Consider the following 25,654-nt stretch of genomic DNA (forward strand, 5'->3'; position numbering starts at 1 on the left):
TCCAATTCTTGGTTTCAGCTCAGGTCATGGTCTCATAGTTCGTGGGCTTGAGCCCCAGCACAGAGCCTGCTTCAGGTCCTCTGTCTCCCTCTCTCTCTGACCCTCCCCTTCTCACGTGTGCACTCTCTCTCTCTCTCTCTCTCAAAAATAAACAAACATTTAAAACAAAACAAAACCCAAGGACTCTCTCCTATAAATCATATTGCTGTTATCATCCCTAAGAAATTTAAATTGATACAATAATGTCACATATTAAATACTTAACGCTGATACATACAATAATGTTACATATTAAATACTTAACGCTGATACAGTATTCAGATATCCCCAGTTATATACCAAAGTGTCTTTTACGGCTCCTCCCCCATCCACCCTCCCAAGCGAACCAAGGTCCAGACAGGGATCATGCATTGCATTTTGGACTTCTTTTCTTAACCAATCCTCCATTTTCTTTTTCTTTCTTTCTTTCTTTTTTTTCTTTTTTCTTTCTTTCTTTCTTTCTTTCTTTCTTTCTTTCTTTCAATTCTAAAACAAACTCAGCTTATCATAAAACCTTTGACAGTATTAAAAAGGGTATTAAGGTAAAAAGTTAAATTCTTATCTCCCGTGAGACTGTGTTAATAAGGCCTTCTTTGGTGTTTGTCTAAAAATACTTGCCGGTAGCTATTGTGTAAAATTACCACTTTTTGTGTGTTGAGGGTCGTGTGGAGTGCTGGGACCCAAGAACTCGCAGTAGAGTCGGTCTGCTAGACTGTGCACTGAGCAGCGTCACGGCAGATTCAGAGTGAGTGGGAATTAATGTACTTTTTAAATATCCATTTGCTTATGATTTAAACGCATGTGTCAATACCAGGTTAAAATCACTAAAGGATGAAATTCTTCAGACTTATGTCTAAGGTTGTAGTTTTGTGACTATTTTAGGTAAAAATCCTTCTCTTGGAAAAGTTCACTAAGTGGGAAAGCCAGACAGAATTCCTTTCTCAGGTGCTACATAGAATGTCTTTTTTGTTAGTTGCTGTGGAATTGTATTAAAATTGATGCACTGGAGGAATTTGTATTTCCAATTCTTTACGGTCTAGTGATAGAACCGGGAGGTCGCCACTCCTGTCAGTAAGTGTAAAGGAAAGATGTACTTTGAGTTCTACCTTGGAGAGAGGCAAGTGTTTCTGAGATTTTCTTGTTCCTGTTTGCCAGTTGCTACATTTATAACAATCAGAAAAGTAACACACTTGGGCACTAAAAACTTCTAAATGCCTGAATTAAGTAAGAACTGCAAGCCCCCTGTCCTTCACTCACCAGGGAGGTTACTGTTTGGTACATGTTTTCAGACATTTTTCTGAGCTCGCATTAGTATGCAGTCTTATACTCTCTTGGTCAGATTCTTAACATGGGATTATTTGCTATAATCGGTTCAGGAACTTCCTTTCTCTGGGCTCTTGATATTTGCAGTAATGTAACTTTATTAGCGTTTATTCATTTCAGCTGGTCAAACATTTACCTGTCTGTAGCTGTATCATGTGGGAGGTGGGGTGTTTGATGAGTGGGATACAGAGAGAACGTGGACCCTCTAAATTACTGCTGATTTGTGTGTCATTTGCGTTTTTCTGGGGGAGAGAAGAATTTATATAGTTGTATCTTTTTAAAATTTTTTTTTATGTTTATTTATTTACTTTTTGACAGAGAGAAAGCATGGGGAGGGGCAGAGAGAGGGAGACACAGAATCCAAAGCAGGCTCCAGGCTCTGAGCTGTCAGCACAGAGCCCGACATGGGGCTTGAACTCATGAACCTGTGAGATCACGACCTGAGCAGAAGTCAGACGTTTAAGTGAGCCACCCAGGCAACCCTGTATAGTTCCGTCTTTTGAAAAATCAGCTTATGTAAAGCTTGACTTGGAGAAAAGTTAAGAATCACTGATCTGGAAAGACGTCTTTTTCTAATGTATATTTTTCCTGATATAAGTAAAGAATAAGTTGATTTTTTTTTCATCTGTTAATCATGACACTTAAAGGGAGTATAGGAAATTTTTGCCCTCTTGCTGAGTTTTATTAAAGTAATACTAATGAACAACTTCACTGATCACAATATGGAGTAAAGAATTTTAAAGTGGAGGGCGCCTGGGTGGCTCAGTCGGTTAAGCATCCGACGTCGGCTCAGGTCATGATCTCACAGTCCGTGAGTTCGAGCCCCACGTCAGGCTCTGTGCTGACAGCTCAGAGCCTGGAGCCTGTTTCAGATTCTGTGTCTCCCTCTCTCTCTGACCCTCCCCCATTCATGCTGTCTCTCCCTGTCTCAAAATTAAATAAACGTTAAAAAAAAAATTTAAAAAAAAAAAAAAAAAGAATTTTAAAGTGGAAAATTCACTCATTTTATATGCATTTTTTTTCTTAGAATCAGACATTTTTGTTGTGAAATATAACACACATACAGAAAATCTCTAAACGTTAACACACAGGTTACTGAATTACTGTGAAGCTCTGTTTGTCAATGGAAGGAACCAACAAAAATGCTTCTCAACATTTCATTATATTGGTATGAAAGAAAACGAATCCAATACCTGCTTATTTTTAGAAAGTAGGGAGTCAGTTGTAAGAGAAAGCTATTTACCCACTCCCTAGGAAGCAGAAAAGTTAATTTTCTCTTACTCATAAACATTAACTTGTCTTTGAATTAACATGGAGAGACTTGGTTTCTATTTATAAGCTCTGTCATCGACGATTTCTTCTTAGAAAAGTCATTTGAGGAAACAGGCCAGCGTTCTTTGTATTATGATTATGTCTTAAGGTTGTTTTTGCTTTAAATTTATGACTGTAATAGAAGTGAACACAGAAAATTTAAAGAAGGGATATGAAAAGATAATCTCTCCTGTGGTCTTTAGAAATATTCTTTTTTTTTTCAAATAGAATATTGATTCACAAATAGTTTTTAGTGGCTTCGTTTGCCCTTGGTGGGGCATTTTGTTTTTTTTTTTTAATGTTTGTTTATTTTTGAGACAGAGCATGAACAGGGGAAGGTCAGAGAGGAAGACACAGAATCTGAAGCAGGCTCCAGGCTCTGAGCTGTCAGGACAGGGCCCTATGCGAGGCTTGAACTCATGCTGTGAGATCATGACCTGACCGAAGTTGGACGCTCAACCGACTGAGCCACCCAGGCGCCCCCTGATGCAATGATTTTTTTTAAACAGAAGGATAGAAGTGTGATTTCCCCTTTAGAATTGAAGATTAATAGGGGCATCTATGTGGCCCAGTTGGTTAAGCATCCAGCTTCAGCTCAGGTCATGACCTCCCGGTTCATGAATTTGAGGCCTGCATTGGGCTCTCTGCTGTCTGCATGGAGCCCACTTCGGATCCTCTGTCCCCGTTTCTCTCTGCCCTTCCCCTGCTCTTTCTGTCTCTCAATAAGTAAATAAAAACTTCCAAAAAAGAGAATTGCAGATTAATAACGACTTTTTACTTGGAAAGTTTGACCATATATATATGGAGCATGAATATTTTGCCTTTCAGGATAAACAGTTTACCAACAATCTCTGCTTTGAAATTTAATGGAGCCTTGACCATGGCAGTTGGAACATCTACCGGGCAGGTAAACATGTTTAAATTGAGAACTTCATACTTAACGTTAGTATCTCAGAGACATGTATGTATTCTGGGAAATATTATCTGTTCGCTGTGGGAACAGGAAATGAGGCATTCTTGTTTTGGCCAGAGTGGAGTGGGTTCTCCAGAATCCTCTATTTTAGTACCTTGAGAAATCTGATTCTGGCCTTCATGGTGGGTCTGAGGGGCTGTCGAGCTGGAGGTACCGTGTGGGTATGCCTCAGGCATTCTCTTGACTGTGGTTTAGAACAACATTTTCCAGAGTGTGTGGAACAGAATTCTGTGGTCTACAGAACCTGGAATTCTGCCAGACTCCTGCTCTTGGAGGCTCACGGTGCTTTTCAATATGTATCGAAGGCTCTGAGATTCCCCTAGACAAGAAATGTGTTTAACAAGTATTTCCAAAACTTATTTGTACAAGGAACCTTTTTTCTCACCGAGCCCCACTGACCACATCCCAGGCAGTAACATACCTTAGCAGAGCTAGGCTGACAGGAATGGATTGAGCGGCTCCGGAGGGTTAATTTCATCCTTTCTTTCTTCCCTTCTTTACTTCAAGGCAGAATTCACACACTTGTAAGTTTGTTCTCCAGAGCCGGTCTGGACCCTGCTTCCAGTGGAGTTCACCTCTGTCATCAGGGTCTACAGAGGATCTGTCACCAGGGACTGGCAGCTAGCTTCCCCAGCCCTCTTGCCTCTAGTGACAAGGCTCAGAAGAGACCTGCCCACCCACTTCCCTCCCCTCCCCTCCCCTCCCCTCCCCTCCCCTCCCCTCCCCTCCCCTCCCCTCCCCCAACAGTCCTAACCTTGCCACCCCCATCTGTCGCAGATCTGCCAGGATCATCTTCATTAAGCCTTTTATTCTTATTTCTGTCAGTTGCTGCGACAGTGCTTGGTACTTAGTAGGCCTACCACATATATATTTGGTTTGGTTCACAAATGGCACAAATTCTTATGAATTTTCCTTTTTGTTCCTTTCTTAATATAGCTCAGTAGTTCTCAATCTTAGTGTGCCAGAAACTTACTTTCCAGTTAAATAAAACCATGTACTTTGGGCAGCTGGGTGGCTCAGTCGGTTGGGTGTCCGACTTCGGCTCAGGTCATGATCTCACGGTTCGTGTGTTCGAGCCCCACGTCGGGCTCTGTGCTGACAGCTCGGAGCCTGGAGCCTGTTTGGGATTCTGTGGCCCCCCCCGCCCCCCCCCATTCTCTCTCTGTCCCTCCCCTGCTTGTGCTCTGTCTCTCTCTCAAGGATGAATAAACATTAAAAAAAATTGAACAAAAAAACCGTGTACTGTACAGGTGAATTTAAGAGATTTTTCTAGAGTATTTTTGCTGTCTGACTTTAAAATCCTTGTGCCCTTTGGGGCGCCTGGGTGGCTCAGTCGGTTGAGCGTCCGGCTTCGGCTCAGGTCATGATCTCACGGTTTGTGAGTTTGAGCCCCGCATCGGGCTCTGTGCTGACAGCTCAGAGCCTGGAGTCTGTTTCGGATTCTGTGTCTCCCTCTCTCTCTGCTCCTCCCCTGCTCGTGCTCTGTCTCTCTCTCTCAAAAATAAATAAACATTAAAAAAATTTAAAAAAATAAAATAAAATCTTTGTGCCCTGAGTAAGTGTTCACTGTGCTCATAAAAAGGTAGTGAAACAAATGGTAGCCATTATTCAAAGTTTTCAAAGTTGCTTTTTAAGATAAAAATGTTTAATTTGTTGAAACAGAAATAACCTGTTTTCTTTTTTTTTTTTTTTAGGTTTTATTATATGATCTTCGATCAGATAAGCCATTGCTGGTTAAGGATCACCAGTACGGGCTGCCCATTAAGTCACTTCATTTCCAGGATTCATTAGATTTGATTTTGTCTGCAGACTCACGAATCGTCAAAATGTGGAACAAGAACTCAGTATGTACTTTTTTGTTGACATAACTTCTTAGTGTATTTTCCTGAAGATTTTTTTCTTTCTGTTGCCCGTTTTGAGTTCCGTGGGCTCTTGAGAAAGATGCCGAGTCCCTGTTTGGGAACTTAGCCGGGAGACAGGTACTTCAGCAGAGCTAATGTTCCCACTGAGATAAAGTAGTCCAGACTGCCTTCTTCCTGCTACGAAGTTTTCCCGGTTTGCTAGAACCGGCATGCCTTTTGCTTGGGTTCGTAAATCACGTTTAAAACCGTGTTTGCTTGGGTAGCGTAAATCACGTTTTAAAAACATCGCCCCATGAGAACCTCCTAGATCCTGAGGCTCTCTCACAGCCTTGGGAAAGTTTTTATGAGCAACTAATTATCTTTCCATGTCAGTGTTATTATGTATTTCAGTTTCATGCCTCTTAAAACCAATCTCAAAAGAATTGGCTTTTGGAGATGACCCCTTCACAGTAATTCCTTAGAGTGTTTTTTTAAAAAGCAGTATTTTCTTAAAACTATCTGTTGTTCTTTCCCCTCAGTTCCAAGTATCAGTGAAAAAGTAAAAGTAACAAAAGCCCCTATTTCTGGTTTTCGTCTGCCTTGTGCTTTTCGTCTTTCATTTTAAAACTTTGGAGAAACGAGTGAAAGGTTAGTTCGTCTGCAAACTGGGAGAAAATGTATTCAGTATAGCAGTTGCTTTTAAGAGCTCTTTGCATTTAATTAGTTACAAACTTTCGTGTCTTGAGTCAAAAAGCGTTACTTCCCTTTTATTTTTTTAACTCGTTTTTGAGGTGAAGAGGGTGCAGGGTCCAGAGGCTGCAGCGTTAGCGCCAGAAGACAGGCCTGGCCTGTCCCGGGGGCCCACGTGTGCCCGACACAGCGGCCCGTGACGCGACCTCATCACCCCTCAGCTACGCCCTGGGGTTCCTGGCCGCTTGGAGCGTAACTTCTGTGTCCACTCTTCATTTGGCCAACTCGCAGAGTATTGACCGTTCCTAGCTCTGTCTCGAATTAGAATTTGGCTGCAGCTTTTCACCGATGTGTGGGAGCCGTCCTCCCCGTGCCTTAACTGTCCCCTCTCCTTTGCCCTGGGAGCCTCTGGTAGCGAGTTAATAAACGTGAGAGCTGGCAGACATTTTCAACACCGGCGCTTGAAATTCTCCTGCCGTCGTTGCTGCAATAAGTTTTATTTTGGCGTTGTTGTTATGACTAAATACGCCCTCTTGACCAACACCCAGATTACTTGGTTTTGCTTGACTTGCTCTTCCTTATTTATCTTTCTCATCACCTTTTCCCATCCCCATCTTCTCCTCTCTTTTGTTTCTTTTACTTTCCCTCTCTTAATTTAAAATCTAGCACATTCCTCCCCTCTCTCCCATTGAAATAGAAGTGTGGTAGTCTTTCCTGTATAAGTAACTCATTGCGTATTTACAGGATTTCATTTTGTAAGTTATCATTTATACACATTGTCTTCCTTGATCCTCCTCAAGGCCTTATGGTATACAGATGGCAGAAAGTGTCTTCGTCCTGCCGTGTTGACTCCCTCCCAGTCTTTGGTTTCTTTGAGTACGACTTTAACTGGGGATTACGAGTTCAACGAGTTTAACTCCAGATTGTGAGAGTTTTTCTGAGTTGATGCACAACTTTATCTTAAACTTTACCCATTGCCGCTATGAAAACATTATCTGCGAAACTGTATTTATTTCCTTGGTTAAGTCGCTTTTCCCCCATTCGCCTCAGTTTCTTTGTTTCTAAAGTGAAAGCATTTGATAAATTGATAAAATGAGCTCTCTACCGTAGTTTGAATTCTTTACTTTCAATCAGGTGATTTTATTTCTTTACACAGTACCATTTACACATAACCACGTGGCAACAAACATTGCCAAAAGTTGTCTTCCTTTGACTGTTTTAATAATTCCTTTTTGCCTATTCTTTTAGGGAAAAATATTTACTTCCTTGGAACCAGAACATGACATTAATGATGTCTGCCTCTATCCCAACTCAGGTATGCGGTATGTAGCGATGGGTCATTCAGTGAGATAAATCTGAGTTGTGCTTTATTGGGTTTTAAACGCATTTCATTTCATTTGTTAAGACGGGGTTTGGCTTGGTCAGGACTGTTCTTGGATATTGTATTTACTGGAAGAATCAAGAGCAGGAAGTGGTGTGGATGATTCAGAAAATGGCACTCTCAGTGACTCAGCCCGTAGCCAGCCTAGCTATTAGTAGAAACTGGTAACAATATATAGGTAGGTGGCAGGTGAGATGCTATTTTAGTGTGCTCTTCACCCTTTTATGTGATTAGTAATAGTGTGTGGAAATTGAGGTTAGAGGTTTGAAGAAGGCTGCGATTGCCCGATAACCCACGAGGCTCATGAAGCCAGGGTTTTGGTATCTTCTGTATTGTGTACTGTTTTGCGGATTACATCGTGGATTTCAAGATTTTACAATACATTTGAGACAAGTTGGTGAAGAATTTGGGGGCAGGAGAGAAAATGGGAATAGTTCCCACTCTCAAGCAGCGTTGCGTTCTGAGGACAGACACACACAGCCCATTTTGATAGACGGATACAAGGCAGAGGAGGAGAGACCTGTCACGTGTGTACGAACAGCACTTCGCCAGCGTGTTAGAGGAGGGTTCAGCCAGAGCAACTGGGGAGGGGAGATGCCAGAGGAGATGTTTGTTCGGGTGTGTTTGGAGTGGTGAGTGAGATTTGGTAGGTGGGGCGGCGAGATGAGGCACATCCCTGTGAGGGAGCGGCGTGAGAACGGCAAGAAGGATAGGCTGTGGCAGATGCGATAGGGTCTCATTCGTGGGGCTCGTTTGGGAAAGCGATGGAGCCTTACGTGCCAGAGCCCTGGTGGCCCTCCTGGGAACCAAGGTGGAGGAGGTCCGGGAATGATGTGCTGAATGATCTGGGCTCGGTCTGTAGTCAGGACCTGTTCGGATTGTGCTGTCTGTCCTCTAAAAGTTACATTGGTTTTGAACCAAAGTTAGTAGGAGGGGATGCTCTGAGCTGATTGAGAACATAGGAGACAGAGCAGGTTTAGGGAGATTTCTTTTTTGAACATTTGAATATTAGGAGGCGATGGGACAGTGACGGTGTCTGGCAGAGGGTCTCAAACCTGGCCGCTGTCAGTATCACCCAGGGAGCTTTTTAAAAAGGACAGGTTCCTTGGCCCAGTCCCAGACGTACTGAGAGTATCCGGGCGGAGGGCCCGGAAGCGTGTTTCCCAAGTGCTCGTGAGGCCCTGCCCTGCCCCACCACCTTGCAGCGGGAGCCGAGTCAGGTGCGCGTAGAAAGTGCCGTCTCAAGAGAAGCAGGTCTGCGGTTGCAAAGCGTGGAGGCCTGTAAACAGAGCGTCTTTCAGAGGCGGGAGTGCGTGAGATCACCATGGGAAAGTGTACACGGCAGGACCCGAGTCCACTTCAGCGGGGATTGAGGAGAAGGAGGTGCCAGCTGAGAAACTGAACAGGAACGGACAGAATGGCAGTAAAAGGAGTGACCGATTTCGAAGTAGAACAGAAGCTAAGGCACAAGCGATCCAGTGGTCCCTGCTCGGCCAGCTTGAGGGCGACTGAGGTGGAGGCGGGAAGGAGAGAACAAGTTCTTAATGCTCCCGAGCTTCCGGGCTCGGTGATGACCACGCGTCGTTTAATCTTTCCAGAACCCTGTGTAGTTAGTGGCACACACGTTTTTTTCTTTTTTCTTGTCTGTCTGTCTCACGTCTTAGGAGGTGAGAACTGTTGAGTAATTGGGCCGGAGTTGGTGGCTCAGCTGGCTGTGGCAGGGCCTCGGGTAGAGCCAGCCTTTCCTGGTTCTGGAGCCCATGCCCTTTCTAGTTACGTGCTGCTCTCCCGAGAAGGATGAGGCGCTGTGTGTCTGTGGTCACGGAGAGGGTCTTGTTGCAGTGGCGGGGTGACGTCCAGTGCGGACGAGTTCAGGAATAAATTGCAGATGAGGATGCCGGGGTCCCCGTCAGAGAGTATCAGACGGTCCGAAACCGGGTCTGAGCTGCCCACGAGGAGTGAAGTCAGGTGGCACTGACGTTGGCACGAGGCTGGTGAGCGGGCGGCTGGGTTAAGGGGTGAGAGGATTTTTTTTTTAAATGTTGATTTTATTATTTTTGGAAGAGCAAGAGAGCCCGGGAGGGGCAGAGAGAGAGGGAGACAGAGGATCCGAGGCGGGCTCGGCGCTGACAGCAGAGAGCCCGACATGGGGCTTCAGCTCACAAAGCGTGAGACGGTGACCTGAGCCAAAGTCGGACGCTTAACCCGACTGAGCCACCCAGGCGCCCCTGGGAGGGGGGGTGAGAGTTTGAAGGGCAGCTAGTGCTGAGAGACGGAAGCTGCGTGGTCACGTGTGGCCGCGTGTGGCCCTTGAGACCTGGCAGGGTGACCGACCTGAACTGAGTGAGGGGTGCTCTGAGTGCAAACTGCCCGCCAGGTTTCGAACACATCGTGGAGACAAATCACGCGAAATAGACCTTTAATTTTTTATGTCAGTTACATATTGAAATGGAAACGTTTGGGGCATACTGGGTTAATAACATACATTAAAATATGTTTTACCTGTTTTTGAAATAGTTTTTTTTTTAAATGTGTCTAGTACAAAATGTGAAATCACACGTGAGCCTCGCACGCTATTTCTGTTGCACGGCTCTGGCCCAGGCTTGGGGATCTGGCCCGGTGTAGGGCACAGCTGTGGCGCGAGGGAGCTATGGAAGCCCACCGAGGGCGTGCGGCGTCCGTCTCGTCGGAGGGACTGAGGGCCGCCAGCCCGTCTAATGACTCTCGGTCTCCAGTATTGTCTTCCTTCCGGTCCGTTCCTGCGTTTCCCCGATTGTCTCCCAGACGCCGTTTGTAGTGCCTTGTTTGGAACCAGGCCATAATCAAGGTTGTGCGTTAGCTGAACTGTGGCCATCTTTAGTTTCTTTCAGTTTGCAATAGTCGTGTCCCCCCACCTGTCCTTTTTTTGTTTTGTTTTGTTTTCTTTTCTTTTCTTTTCTTTTCTTTGATTTTTCCAAGATCAGGACAGTAGTCGCATAGAATGTCCCTCACCCTGGGGGCACCTGGGTGGCTCAGTTGGTTAAGCGTCCGACTTCAGCTCAGGTCATGATCTCACGGTCCGTGAGTTCAAGCCCCGCATCGGGCTCTGTGCTGACAACTCGGAGCCTGGAACCTGTTTCAGATTCTGTGTCTCCCTCTCTCTCTGACCCTCCCCCGTTCATGCTCTGTCTCTCTCTGTCTCAAAAATAAATGTTAAAAAAAAAAAAAAATTAAGAAAAAAAAAAAAGAATGTCCCTCACCCTGGATTTGTGTGGCTAGTTGTCATAATGTCATTGACCTTGTGCCTCCAGCCCGTGTATTTTTTCTCAGATAGAAGTTAAATCTGACTGTGACGCACCGTAGGTGAGATATTGTGGCCACAAGGAATGCTGGGTCCCCTGTGTCAGACCCCTTCCCAGAAGCATCCAGGGCCAGGGAGGGGCAGCGTGGTCCCTGGGTTAAGGTGACCACCGGGTCTCCCCATTGCAGAATGTACTTTCCTGGGAGGTAAACATTGTAAGAGTGATGTTTCGAACAGAAGGACAGCTTCACTGTCAAATAACTTGTAAGAAGCGAATCAAACACAAAAAGTAGCCAAATGGTTTGTTCCCTGAGCTTTGCAAGCACAGTGAGACCAGGGCCTCGGCCGCCGTGGGGGTTGCGTGTGAGTGGGTGTGATTCACGCGCTGTGCTGCTCTCCCCTGCTCTGTTCCTCTTCCCTTTGACGCCGCTCATGATGCCTTATGCTTAATCATCAGGCGCTTAATCATATTTTAGAAAAGCTAAAACGTCCTTCTTTCTTTATCTTCTCACTTACTCATTTTGAAGTAATTAGAGCCGAATCACGGTTACTGTTTTGTAATGTTTTTCTAATACGAAGATTGCTCAGAATATTGAGAAATGGCTCCGCCTTCCTGGCTGCTGTTTTGTTCCTGCTCTTGCTCACTCGGCCGACTCCAGCGTCTCTGCGTCGGGCGCCTGCCCTGCAGGTCGGCTCCGTGACGGCGCGTCGGCGTGGTGCGGCGCCTGTCGGGCTCACGGGTGTCTGAGCCCCGCCGCCGCTGGGACCCGGGATCGCTGGGTTCGAATCACTGCTACAGAGAAAAGAAGATGGGCTTTCGACTCAGAAAGACTGAATTCAGGCTGAATGATCGTGTAAAGCACCCAATGTGGTTTCCCCAGCCGCCTTCCGGGCCCCTGTAGACGGCCTTCCCCGTTCAGTGTGCAGTCGCCTTCCCATCTGTGGCAAGTGTCCTCTCCCGACATGGGAAAGAGCAGCTCGAGCCACGTGGAAACATCCTTGGAGCCCCGTACGGTAAAATCCCAAGCTCCACAGTCACATCCGCGGTTGAGCACGTGGAAGAAGCGTCCTGGCCTTTCCTCCCTGACAGTTCTGTTCTCACAGATGCTCTGCTCTGAGCTGTTCAAGGCGGTGACCGCTGCTGTACGTTTCAGTGCAGATGTTTCTGACGGCAGAGATTTTGTTTTTCCTTTGTTTTTAAATTGCTAATCCATTTCAGACCCGATACTTTTGTAAAACGGAGTAAAAAGACATTACAAGGGAAAGGAGCACACGTGGGGATCTCCCTGCAATGTCGCGTTACTATACAGCTTTCTGAATTCTCCCTTGCCACTTCTACACTCAGCACCTGGCCGGGGGCCAGTTTGCAGGGCGGCCCTGGGAGTGGAGTGAGTAGCACTGGCAGAGCATCCAATCTGGTTTTGGAACTCTGGGCTTCAGTGAATCCTTTGGCCTCTGAAGCACGTGCACAGGAGAACCTGAATGTTCACGCTTCCTGGGAGGGGGCTGCTGATCCATCCCATCCTCTTTGGCCGCCCTGTTCGGCCACACAGGACGCTGGATACGTCACTCTACAGTGCTGTTTCAGACTGGATGTGTGTTCTTTTGACTCTAGGCACTATTGAGCTCTTCCTTCTCTTTTAAAATTTTTACTGTCGGGGTGCTTAAGTGGCGCAGTCGGTTAAATGTCTGATGTCAGCTCAGGGTATGATCTCGCGGTCTGTGAGTTCGAGCCCCGCGTCGGGCTCTTGCCGACAGCTCGGAGCCTGGAGCCTGCTTCCGATTCTGTGTCTCCCTCCCTCTCTGTCCCTCCCCCGCTCACACTGTCTTTGTCTCTCAAAAATGAATAAATGTTTAAAAAAATTTTTTTAATTGCTATTGTCATTTTAATAAGCGTCACTATAAAGGAAACTTAAAGGAAAAATAATTCATAAGCCCACAGTCTCTTCACGAGTACCATTACAATTTCCATGAGAGAAGTTCTTGTATTAATCTCATGTTTGTATGTTTTCAATCATTGACCTCATGCTGTGTGTATAGTTGTCTTTTGCTTTCCAGTTGACGTGATATTAACGTTTTTCCTGTTGCTGTATGGTGTTTATATTTGCACCTCTGAAATTTTTATTATTTGACCCCGCAAGAAGGCTTTTCATTTTATCTTAGTCGTTACTGTGGTTTTAGAGTCCTGCGTGGCACGGGCTTTGGAGTCTGTAGAATATCAGCTACTCTCCTTCCTAGCTATGTGGTGACCTTGAGCAAATTAATTTTGTGAGGCCACACTGTTAATCTGGAAATAAAGTTCTCCTCTCTTGCCCATGATCATCTTAATTTCTGCTGAACTTTCTTTCACTAGTTTGATTTTTTTTTTCCTTCTTGTTCTTGGGCTTTGTTGAGGTTGCCTGTTTCTCTCGTTCATAATCGGTTTTAGTCCTGACCTTCCCCGGTTTAGTTCGGTGGTAAGTCAGCTGGTATCGTTGTCCATATACGGCCAAGAAAGATCGTGTTCCGTGTGGAAAACGATCCGCTGTGTCCAGTCTGGGTTCTTTAGAGCAATTAGATTAGAGCCCTGTCTGTGGTTTGGTGGGTAGGTGTGATTGTGTTTCCTTGTGGAACGCTCACTGCTGAATGATCCGTGTTCAGAGTCGAGCCAGTGAAGCCAGGCTTAGGGAGTATGTTTGGCAAGAACCTTCTTTCTGGTGGTAATTCCTCAGTCCCCAGAACAACTTCTTTCACCGTGTCTAAAGGACGTAGGAGGTTTGGCTCTAAAATTCTCTGGCTTGTGACAAGGGCACTCAGTCCCTCTGGACTTTTTTCTGATCTGTAAAATAAGGATGCTGTTATCATTTCAGAGGTGTTTTGCATGTGCACCAAGATAGTATCTGCGAAGGCGCTTACCAGGTTGTAAAGAGCTCCCCGGACGGTGGCTGATTTCAGCTGCATTGAAAGTGCCGTCATTCTGGAACAGGGGCCGTGAGCACTGGAGCCGCCTCGGGAGGCGAGGGGGGGGGGGGGGGGGAGTAGGCCGCAGGTGGCAGGGGGCAGGGAAGAAAGCCTGGGACATGTGCACCCTGGTGCTGTGCCACAGAGTGACGGGGCCCTGGGGTAACAGGGGTGCCGTCGTTGAATGCCAGGACGTTTGCCCATCCGTCAGCTCTGCTTTCTTAAAATGTGCATCCCGGGAAGACTAAATGATTGACCACTCTGTTAGTTGAGGCCGTTAGGGTCCCCGACGACGGAATTATTGGGGAGAGTAAGGGCTGTGAGACCCTGGAGAGGTCTTGCTGGTGTAGCTGCACACACAGCACCCGCTCAAGTCAGTCCCTTGGTTTTCCACTCAGACGTGAGGTTTAACACAAACCTTAGGAACTACTTTGCCGTGGCGTTTGGTGGGAGATGCTTTGCCTTGGTTCTTGGATTCCTGATTAACAGAAAGAAGCCTTTGTTCTTAACTTCTTCAGTTTATTATCATAAATAGTGTACCAGAACTACATTTTGTCCATGTACTTAAATCTGAAAACTTGCACTTAAAGCTGAAAACCCCTCGGAGGATGATGGCAGGCTCTACGTAGGCCTGAGCACCCGACGGTGGGAACCGCTTGTGTACTTGGCTGGAGTGTTTCGCAGATGGGGATGTTGTAAAGAGCTTCTCGGTACTTCAGGTGCCCCATCTAGGAGGGCCGGGGACGGAAGCCCATGACCCGCCTGGTTTCCGGGTCCGGCTCTTCGCCACGCACCGTCTTCTGGGCACCTGGAGCACCGGTCCGTAGTGTAAAACAACTAGAAAAGGGCACCTTCCTTTTCCCCGCCTGTTTACGCTTCTCATTGTGCTTATTTTTAGGAATGCTTCTTACTGCCAATGAAACCCCCAAGATGGGCATCTATTACATTCCGGTAAGTAATACAAATAGGAGTTACGGTAAAAATAGGACAAGCAAAGGTAGTTTATTTTTAAACTGGGTGTACTGAGGGCCTTCGGGTCTGCCTGCGGCTGCGTAAATTAAACACAGCGGGCTCACGGGTAGCTTCGCTTTGCTTCCTGGAGCCGGGAAAAGAATGCTTAACCATCGTTTTATGGGAAACTGCTTAATATCCCATTAAAGTAGACAGGAGTTAGTCTTTGTTCTTCAGATTTACATTTGGATTTTGTTTCCAAGTATTTCGGAATCTTGAACTTTAAGCCGTTAGCGATCAGGAGGCCTGATTCTGAACCAACAGCCTGGTGCTCTTAAGTCGTGTCATTTCTCTTACAAACAAGTTACACCTAAGAAACCTGTCTCAGGTGGACCTGCTTGGTGCTGGCACACGGCCAGTCCTGGCCCTTTGTTCTTCCTTAAAGAATTCTTCTCTTGCATATGACGGAAGCTTCCCTAACTTTATGTTTCAGATTATAGTAAGAGACGGGGAAGAGGGTCCCCTACACAGAAAACAGCATAGTGCAGAGCTGGCACTCGATCACTTTATGGCCGACGAACAGCTCCGTTTCTGAGATTTGGGGAGAGGACGGGAGGGGTGAGGAGTGTGCCAGAGCAAGACTTTAGGGACGTGAATTCCGTAACTGCTGGCAGCCTCCATTTCGGAACGTTCTTCATATTTACCGTGGTTCTTTTGAAATAGCTTAACGGTGTATGTATTTCCCCCAAAAAAGTATTCTGGTGGATGTCAGCTTTTTGTGGTTTCAGGAAACCGGTAAGTTGTTGAAAGCACTTTGAGGTACTCTTGGTTGTTAGTGAAACAGGCCATTCCAGCAGCAAACTTGTCTGAGTTGTCCTTCGTTCCATTTTCCCTGGCCGCTCAGACGCCGCTTCTGTCTTCCTGTCAGTTTATCCCTCTTTCCTTGTCTTCGTGTGGTCAGGGAATACATTCATCGATTGCATCAACTGTGCGTCCGGCCCCATCTAGACGCTGGCAGTGTCACGGTGTGAGGAGGGCTGTCCCCTCCCTCAAGCAGTCCCTTGGCAGGGAACGAAGAGAGGCAGTCCAGCGTGAGGGACGCCGTAACGGGACGAAGGAGGGCGCTCTGGGGCTCGGGAGGGGAGACGCACCACCCAGCCTGGGGCTGGGAGCCGACGGGGGGCACAGAGGGTACTGAGAAACCTGCCCGCGGGGCGGACTTCCCAGGAGAGACCTGGGGAATGGTGACGTCCACGGGAAGGAGAGGGTGGGGTGCAGAGTGCGAGAGAGGTCTTGGAAGTGGAGGGAACGCTGTGCAGACATCAGGGAGAAAGTCCCCCACGTGGCCGAGCCACAGAGAGAGAGGGGTCGGGGTCAGGAGCCCGGGGGTGGGGCGTCTGGTAAGCCCGGTGGGCGTGTCGGCGGGGAGTCCTAGACAGGCGTTAAGTGGGGGAGTGATGGGATCCGATTTGCATCTGGGGAGGATTATCTTGGCTGCCACTAGGACCGTGGCTTAGACAGGCTCTAATAAGATGACGCCATAGCCACGTGCAGGAGCGACGACGGTGCCCGCGTTACCTGGGCCGGGCTTCCCTTCTCAGGGGTCGCAGCCTTTTGGGTTCTGGGATCTGAGAGGAGTCTGAACGGGCAGGCGGTCATCTCAGAGGCTTGTTGTCCTTGCGTGGCCGCACGGCGTGTCTCGGAGGCGGCTGCTGACGAGGGCTTGTGTAGATCACAGGAGATGCCTTGCCTGGATCCCGCGTGCCGTCGTCTTCCAGAGTGACAGAATACATCCGCTCAGCCCCTAAACCTTACTTGTCGTCCCGAGAGAGGTCCTCTTTGGGGTGCTTACTGTGCTTTGGCCTTTAGCACTTGCCCGGAAGGTGTTGACGTCCCGTATGCCAGAGGCATTTCCGTGTCAACCGTATGGAGACTCAACCGGTGGAGGGGGACAGAGGTCTAAGACGGAGGAGCATGGATGGCTGCATCAGGAGGCCTGCAGAAAGGACAAGGAGCTGCAGGCCGCAGAGCCCCTTAGTGCAGACCCAGGAGGGGCGGTCCTGAGCGCTCGTGCAGGAAGACCACCTTCCCGGTCTGTGCGCCGCTGGGGGCGGTGGGGAAGAATGGGAAGATAGCGCGTAGCAGTTGACGGGACGTAGGGAGTCCGGAAGAGGGAAAAGCGAAGACGGCAGCCCTGTTTCTGCTTGGGTAAGGGTGTAGATGAGGAAAAGGTTGGGGGATATTAAAAATTACTCTCCCTTTGAGGGGGGCGCCCGGGTGGCTCAGTCAGTTTAGCGTCCGACTCTTGGTTCTGGCTCAGATCGTGATCCACGGTTCGTGAGTTCGAGCCCCCACGTCAGGCTGGGTACTGACAGTGCAGAGCCTGCTTGGGATTCTCTCTCTTTCCCTCTGCCCCTCCCTTGCTCGTGTACGCGCGCTCTCTTTTCCTCTGTCTCTGAAAATAAACTTATTTTCCCCTTGGTATCATGTTGTATGCTTTATAAAGTGATCTTTCAAAGGAACAGCACACCGTTTTTTTTTTTATTAGACAATGAATGAATGTTTCTATTTATGCCAAGTGTTTTACAAAGTATAAGGAAGTAAAAACCACCCATTCTCTCTCTGTAATATTATAAACGTTGGTAGTATTGAGATGCAATAACTTTTAGTTACGATGCTATCGGTGTGAAGTCCTATTTTATGTAAAAATCTGCATCCTGGTTTCTTGAATTCACTTCAGAAGTATTAATCCCAAGGCATTAAAATTACCTACAACATTTTTAGTTGTCTCCATTGTTTTTCCTTTTATTTTAATTGCAGTGTAGTTAACACACTGTTACATTAGTTTCAGGTGGACACTATAGTGATTCAGCACTTTTACACATGCTACTCCATGTTCATCACGAGTGTACCCTCAATCCCCTTCACCTGTTTCACCCATCCCCCCTGCCCCTCCGGCCCCGTTGTCTCCACTGTTTTTCATTGCCTGGCCTGTGACATTTGTATCGTCTTAGAACTACAGGAGACCCATTCTTCACTTCTCTGTACCTCATTCTTGGGGTGGGCTTTTCTCTTCCAAGTAACGGGGATTTTAATTAGCTTGAATGATAGGGGCCAGTACCAACGAGGGGGTGACAAACTGCCTGTTAGTCTCTCTTCTAAAGCTTTTTAGTTTCAGCTTTGTAACGCAGGGTTAACAGAAGCCATGAAAAAGCCCACAGGGACCGTCCGCTCAGGGTGACCGCAGTGACAGCGGGTGCACGTCGTTCTTGCGCAGCTAAGCTCAGTGCTGGGACTTGTACTCGGCGTTCCTTCCCGACCTGCCCTTCTACCCCGCGCTGCCTGGTGTTTTACGGCGCCCTTGTCTTCACTCGGAAGATTCCGTCAGGGCAGGGAGAGAGCCCAGGGGTCTGAAAGCCTGCCATTTGTCGTAAGATTTTATCAGATTTACCAAACTGATCTTTGGCACAATGGCTTGAGGCCTATAAAAGCGGGGAAGTGTGTTTTTAATATATGATTCATGCCAAATTTAGGAGGTTTGGATTGCGATTTGTATTCATATCTTATAATAAATCAGGTATGAAAGCTCTTTTCCCCCGCTTTGGGCCTGTACTAAAAAAAGGAAGGCAGGTTAATGTTCTTTTAGCTTGTTAAGTTTTGCGTTTCTATCTGATACCATCTTTCTTGAATACTTGAAATCTTTATAGATTAAATGTAATTCCCGGTGTATACGCCGTGCCACATACAGAGCCCCTCAAGCAACTAATCTTTTACGGCCAAGGTTCCTGCAGCTCCTTCCCCGTTTTCTTAGTATACCCCTTTCTTCCCTCTCAGAGGCCAGGAAGTATTATTTTGCTTGTTTGTGTGTTTGCATTTTAAATTCCAGGGTCTAATTCAACTGCAGCTCCCGAGACTAATGCCAGGAATAGTTTTTCAGGTTTGGTTTTCCCCTGAAATGGAATTTAATCTTAGGGTAGTTCTTTATAATTAAGCCTTCGGCCTCTGTGTAGACTCTAGAGGGAATCCGAGTCTCCTGTGGCACCCCTCCCGAAACCCAGCCAGTGTGGTTAATATTGTTTCTGTTGGAAATGACCCTGAGTTCCAAGCTCCCAGTGTGTTAGGAGCTCCTGAAACCCCTCACGCCTGAATAGTTGATTACTTGTAAGCTCGAGGATATATATATATGGATGTGTCATCTTGAGGGAAAATGTAAGGGGAGGACACGTTATTATTTGTTTAGGAAGCTATTTGATTTAGAAGAATAAACGCCAAAAATGTAATTTTTAAAGCATGCAAATTGAAGCCACTATAAAGATTATATGCAGTATCACCGAACCCAGAAGTCAATATTGGCGGTTAGGTATTTTATTTTAAAACATTTCCTTAGGAAAAAAGATAACTCTATTGTTTTTATGGAAACGTTTTTACTATTTGTAAAAAATCGACCAAGCATTAAACATTTTTAGTTTCACTATTTACTTAACTTAAAATTGTGTTTTCAGTTTGGAAAGTGTTTTGGAGCCCAGTTACCTGAAAATGTGGCAGAGCGAAAACACAAAGGACTATATTTAACCTGCATTAGCACTTGTATTTTTGCTGGGAAATAGCGCTGGAACTTATCCAGCACAACGCATAAGCCCACAAAACTCTGTCTTTGCGAAGAGAGATAACGAGGTGTTAAGACTCATAAACGCTCAAGAGTACTTGCTTCACTTGAGTATAAACCACGCACGCACGCACATCCTCACCAAGGCATGTAAAGCCCTTTGCAAGGAAATGCAGACTTTTTCAGTAGCCGAACGTTGTGAAATGTAATAAAAGGCTCAGACTAAGGAAAGAACGTCTCTTCGCTTCGGCGAGTTGTCGCTCTCAGCTGCGCAAAGGTCTGTTGCAGGGCCAAGGGCTTCTGATGCCGTCCCTGGGTTCACTTGCTCCTGTCTTCGTAAGGGTTCGGTCGCTGGTTTGGGTCACACGTCCATGCGGTGGTCCTCAGAGACACAGTCAGGAAGTGCCACGTGGTTTGCGGGGGCGGTCAGGGGGGTGCTTTGGAAACAACCCGTCGCCTCCGGAAGTCGGTTTTAGGAAGTGGCATGAAACATTTTGTAGTTGCCATATGGATACTTGCATTTGGGCACACTTGGTCTGTTGCTCAAGAATTAAAAATGGGCGTAATTTTCTCATCAGTGTTTTCGTTCTCCAGGGGCTTTCGTGACCAAGACCAAAAAATTCAGTTGCAAATAATTTTGCCTGCTCTTGTCTGTGGCAAATTGGATCTTTAGCCTATTTCTGAACTCAGCCACTTTGTCAGACCGTTGTAGACGCATTTCCGGATACTTGTTCATCGCTACCTGGCTACTCTCAGATACGGCAGCATCTTTCTTTAAGTCCAGTATTTCAAATATTACTGCTCTGGGGCGCTTTGGCATAATTTTCCAGAAGACTTTTAAGAGCATAGCCATAGAGTGCTTTCTAACCATTAGTCCTTACCTCCGCCTCTTAAGAATGTAACAAATTTTTGTCAGCTATCCAGATTATAGATAAGTTATTTTACAACGGACCTGACCATGTCTGAAAAGTAAATGCCTAAAAGTCTTAGCCCTTTGCTCTTTTGCCTGTTAGTATCTTTATCATTTCCTGTATGATAAAAGTAAACGGAGGAGACCGACCAGTGGTTCTGTTTATTCAGCAAGGATACATCTTGTATGTGCTTGGAACCAGGAATGTGTTGGTGAGTGAAACCACCTTCCTGTCCTGCCTTTGTGAGTTCACGATCTGGGGGAAGATGACGGTAAACAAATGTGTAGCCAAATGCTGTGAAGGAAAGGATTGGGGTGCGGTGACAGGCATATGCTCCGGGATGGGGGGTGGTCAAAGGATCAGACCGCAATTATCAGTCTCCATTTTACATAAATATTTTATGTCTCCTTTTTTTTTTTTTTTTTTTTTTTTTTTTTAAACACTTGTTTATTTTTGAGAGCAAGAGAGAGACAGAGTGTGAGCAGGGGGAGGGGCAAAGAGAGGGGGAGACACAGAATCCGAAGCAGGCTCCAGGCTCCGAGCCATCAGCACAGAGCTCAACGTGAGGCTTAAACTCACGAACCACGAGATCGTGACCTGAGCCGAAGTCGGCCGCTTAACCGACTGAGCCACCCAGGCGCCCCATTATGTCTCCTTTCTCCTTTCTGTATAGATGTTCTCTTCCTGGTTTAATCTTAAAGTTTAGGGTTAAAGACTTGGTCTTCTTTTTGTCTCATGATCACAGCACGTATCTGTGGGCAAAATGGTGAATGACAGATCTGTGGCATGATCTCTGGAAACAAAGTGAACAGTAGAGTGAATCTGGGCCAACCGAGAAAGTGATGCATTTCCAGGAGAGCCAGCTGTACGAACAGTCAGGTGCCCTTGCTTCCTTAATATGTATATCACACACAGATCGCTTAACTTAATCTCTAAATAACACTTGGCACAGCTGACCAGTCCTCTTTGAAACACTACCTTGGCTTCTAGAACACCGTATTCTCTTGGTTTTCTCAGTCTTACTTGGTTGCTCCTTCTGTGTGCGGTCAGGGCTCGGGCCTTACCTCTCTCCTCCTGACCTCCAAATCTTAGCGTACCCAGGAGTTTAGTCCTTGTCGCTTCTGTTTACATTCTTTCCCAAGGAGCTCCTGTGTCCCTAGGCTTTCTATGACACCTGTGGGCTGATCACTTCCGAATTGCCATCTAAGTCTTTCCTTCTCGGAGCTATAGTTAAGTATCCACTAACCTACGTGGCTTCTCCACTTGGAGCTCTAACAGGCACATATATTTAATAGGTCCACAGTGGAATTCTTGATCCCAGCTCCCCACCCTCACCCCACACCTGCCAGGTGTTCCTGTTTCGGCAGAGGAATCACCATTCACCCAGTTACCGGGGCCCAGAGTGCAGGAGCCAGGAGCCATCCTTCTCCCCACCCCTTTCCACTCACGCTCCCTCCTCCATCTGTCTGCAGGCCACATCTACTCTGCTCCTGGTGGCTCAAATCCAGCCATTTCCCAGTGCTTCGGTTCCCGTGCTCTCATCTGGATTGCCAGAATGGCCTCTTCACTGCTCTTTTTTTCTTCTCTCTCTTGCAGTCTGTTTTCCATATAACAGCCCGAGTGATTTAAATATAAAACTAAAGACAAAACAAATGTAAATTGGATGATAACACTCTACCGCTTAACACCTTCCAAAGGCTTATCGCTTTGCTTGGCATAAGCCCTTTCATAACTTAAAATGACCTACATGCAGAAAAAGGCGAAAAATCCAGAGTCTCCATTTTCTCTCACCCATCGGAGAATAGAGATCTCTATAACCCATTAATCCGTTTATGGAGGTCACCAAATCCCCAGCCACTGTTGCCACCAAGGGGGAGTAACATAAATGAACCAAAACCGATACGTCAAGTTAGTAGACAGGAAAATTAAAATTAGAAAAACAGAGTTCTGCTGTACACCCCCCTGAGCTTCACCTCTGGGGGCCAAGGGGAAAGCTGTGCTCGAACCTAAGCAGCCCACGTGAGGTGCACGTCTCAGGCGGTGGGGGTGTGCCTGGCCGTCAGGTGTATCCATTGCGCTTCTTTTAAATTTTTTTTTTTAACATTTATTTATTTTTGAGACAGAGAGAGACAGAGCATGAACGGGGAGGGTCAGAGAGAGGGAGACACAGAATCCGAAGCAGGCTCCAGGCTCCGAGCTGTCCGCACAGAGCCCGACGCGGGGCTCGAACTCACGGACCGCGAGATCATGACCCGAGCCGAAGTCGGCCGCTTAACCGACTGAGCCACCCAGGCGCCCCCCATTGCGCTTCTTGATGAGACTTCCGAAACTTAAAAGATCATTTCAGAAAAACGTGAAATCATGACTCTCACGTAGATGCCAGATAAACGTGTTAAATTTTTTACTTAGCCTGTTAATTAAATGAGGGAACCGGACCCAGTTATACCAGATCAAAGGAGGAGTCTAAAGAAAGCACAGATCTACGTGGAATAGAGTTGCGTTGAATTGGGTGCGTGCAGATGGGCACGGATCGGATTTGTCAGAGGTGTGGAGGGTTAATTGTCCAGGACAGAATTCACGCGCAGGTCTGGCATTTTGCATTGCTGCCAGTTACCTCCATTTACAGACTTGGAAGACAGATTCCATAAAATCGGAATCGCATCAGCTCGAAGGGGTTTGGCAAACTAAACACCAGCACCTGCTTTTGTAAATAGTTTTGTTGGAACACAGCACACCCATTGGTGTACGTGTTGTCCTCGGCAGCTTTCGGACTAAAATGGCAGAGCTGAGTAGTTGACACAGAGACCGTATGCCCCACAGGCCCTGTAAGAATGTACCAGGCCCAGAAAAAGTCTGCTGGCCCCTGCTTTAGGCAATGCTATAGTTTTCCATGAACACATACTTTCCCGACACTTCTTTATCTACTTCAAATATTTATGTATGTCTTTCCTCCTTCTAATACAAAGCATGGGTTTCGGGGGCACATTTTGGCCTTTTTACTGCTACACTCCCAGCACCTAAAGGAGCGCCTGTTTGTTACACGGCAGGCATCCAGGTAGCACGCGGTGAAAAATGAATAAAACTAAGATGTGGGAGAGTAACCCGATGACTGTATTTGGAGAATCTTGGATAATGATTGTCGGCTTCCACAGTGGCTGGTTGGCAATGCTAATTTTTAGCTGTCCTACCAAATTCGAATTTTCCATTTGCCTTTTTCTGCTACCACTATTGAATGACAAAAGTACAAAAAGAAGAACATGGCTTCTAAGTGCCAGAGTGTAATTTTTATACAGTAGGATAAGGATCAGTTCCTTTGCTCTGACAGTGCATTCTAATCAGCCAGATCAGAACGTCTTGGAGTGATGCAATCTTTGTATTTGGGAGTGCTGACAGATTTATAAAAGTAATACCTTGTCCAAAAGGTTTAATGGTGATGCTGGTAAGAGGATAAAGTCTTTCCTAGAAGAACACAAAAGGAAAATATGAAGGTAAGGGCATTTAGCTTTTGTGGGACCCTTTTTGAAATTTGTGCAGAAGTTGGCTTTTCATCTGGGTAAGGAAGACTTATCTGTTTGAAAGATTGGAAACGGTGCCTTTGTTTTTCTTCCTGTGCATGCCCGTGCTTTGAAGTAGGAGTTGGCTGAAAGTGCTATGCAGCCTCCTGAGACGTGGGTTTGAATCTGGACCACGATTGGTCCGGTGGATCCATTTCAGTTCCAAGCCAACACTGAAAGCCCTTTTGTGTCCACTGATTGGATATTTGGAAATTCCCCAGATGTGAGATCTGTCTGGCCACCTGGTGTATGGTGAAATGGCCTTGAATATACTGGTGTCCGAGTATAGTCCTCAAAGTGGCAGATCACATTTTCACCTAAAATGCTCATTCAAGGAGAGAGCCGTTAGACACAGTGACAGAAGTAGATTTTGTTAGAAATTCCTGTCTCAGAATGCCAGTAGCAACATATTCTCTTGGTTTAGGGAGGTAGTGCCAGATGCAGAGAACACCATCCCCCGGGGAATTTGCTAGCATACAGAGGATGTACAAGACAGAACGTAAACAAGCAGTTGCTGAATTGTTTCCTCACTAAAGGAATTTTCAGCGTGCTGTAAAGGAAAAGGGAAGCTTTTGAAGCACAGAACACGACAGAAGGAAGGGAACTTGGGGGTCACCTAGTCCAACTCCTTAATTTATAGCTGAGGAATCAAGTTATTTGTTCAAGGTCAGATGACAAGGCGGTGGGCAGGGCTGGCTCTACAAGGCATGTCTTTGGTCCGAGTTACAGAGTGGAAAGACATCAGATTGTGTAATTAGTCTCACCTGACCGAATACCAGCTTCGTCACTTAAAAATGTGGTGACCTTGAGGGAGTTACTTACCCTGTCTGAGCCTCAGTTTCTGGAACTGCGGAAGGGGAATGAGGTAAGGCGGTCGTGTGGAATAGATTTATCACGTCATTCATCACAGTGCCAGGCACGTAACAGATGTCCAGTTGATGATGACTGTTACAGCTTTCCTACAGCAGCAGAATTCAAGGAGCCCAGTGGCAGAGAGCATCTGGCATTATGTGGCCTTCCTGTTGCTTTTGGAAGGAATGTGCTTTGAGCAAAACAGATATACTGAAACGTTTGTGACAAAACCGTTAAGTACAGACTAGGAAGACGAGTTCAGAAATAGGGCTTGGTATTGTTCGGTCTGTTACAGATCATATAAAATGCAGGCTGAGACAGAGCATTTGAATGCCATGAGTTTTGCTGCTGTTGAAACAAAGCAAGGGGTGCCTGGATGGCTCAGTCGGTTAAGGGTGCGACTTCGGCTCAGGTCATGATCTCACAGTTCGTGAGTTCGAGCCCCGAGCCGGGCTCTGTGCTGACAGCTCGGAGCCCGGAGCCTGCTTTGGATTCTGTGTCTCCCTCTCTCTCTGACCCTCCCCTGCTCACGCTCTGTCTCTGTCTCTCAAGAATGAATAAATGTTAAAACAGTGAAACAGAAAGCAGTGATGAAATCTGGTTGCTAAAATAAGAACTCTGATTTTTAAAAACTGAAGTCCATTCCCCTTCCATTTTATCATCAAAGCATGCTCTTTATAGAATATGGCAAATAGGGGCGCCTGGGTGGCTCAGTTGGTTGAGCGTCTGACTTCGGCTCAAGTCGTGATCTCACAGTTTGTGAGTTCGAGCCCCAACGTTGGGCTTCGTGCTGTTGATAACACGGAGCCTGCTTCGGATTCTGTCTCCTCTCTCTGCCCCTCCCCGACCCACTCTCAAAAATAAACAAACATTAAAAAAATTAAAAAACAAGAAAATGGCAAGTAAAGATAAGTAGAAAACTCAAATACCTTTCCACCACCCAAACACAAACACATTAACATTTTACTGTATTTTTCCCATTGTTTTAATCTGAAACATTGT

At 46.4% G+C, this 25,654-nt stretch overlaps 1 protein-coding gene across 1 annotated transcript in view; it reads left to right on the forward strand.

Annotated features, from left to right (window-relative positions):
- The window catches only part of NOL10 (nucleolar protein 10), an 88,009-nt gene that overhangs the window by 16,096 nt on the left and 46,259 nt on the right, over nucleotides 1-25,654 (forward strand). Inside the window, exons 9-13 of the mRNA XM_042933684.1 lie at nucleotides 699-784; nucleotides 3,502-3,580; nucleotides 5,341-5,490; nucleotides 7,426-7,492; nucleotides 14,677-14,729. Of these exons, the coding sequence (XP_042789618.1) occupies nucleotides 699-784; nucleotides 3,502-3,580; nucleotides 5,341-5,490; nucleotides 7,426-7,492; nucleotides 14,677-14,729 (435 nt within the window). The remainder of the gene's footprint in view (nucleotides 1-698; nucleotides 785-3,501; nucleotides 3,581-5,340; nucleotides 5,491-7,425; nucleotides 7,493-14,676; nucleotides 14,730-25,654) is intronic.

Source organism: Panthera leo, chromosome A3 (assembly GCF_018350215.1).
Source record: "Panthera leo isolate Ple1 chromosome A3, P.leo_Ple1_pat1.1, whole genome shotgun sequence".
Taxonomy (NCBI): domain Eukaryota; kingdom Metazoa; phylum Chordata; class Mammalia; order Carnivora; family Felidae; genus Panthera; species Panthera leo.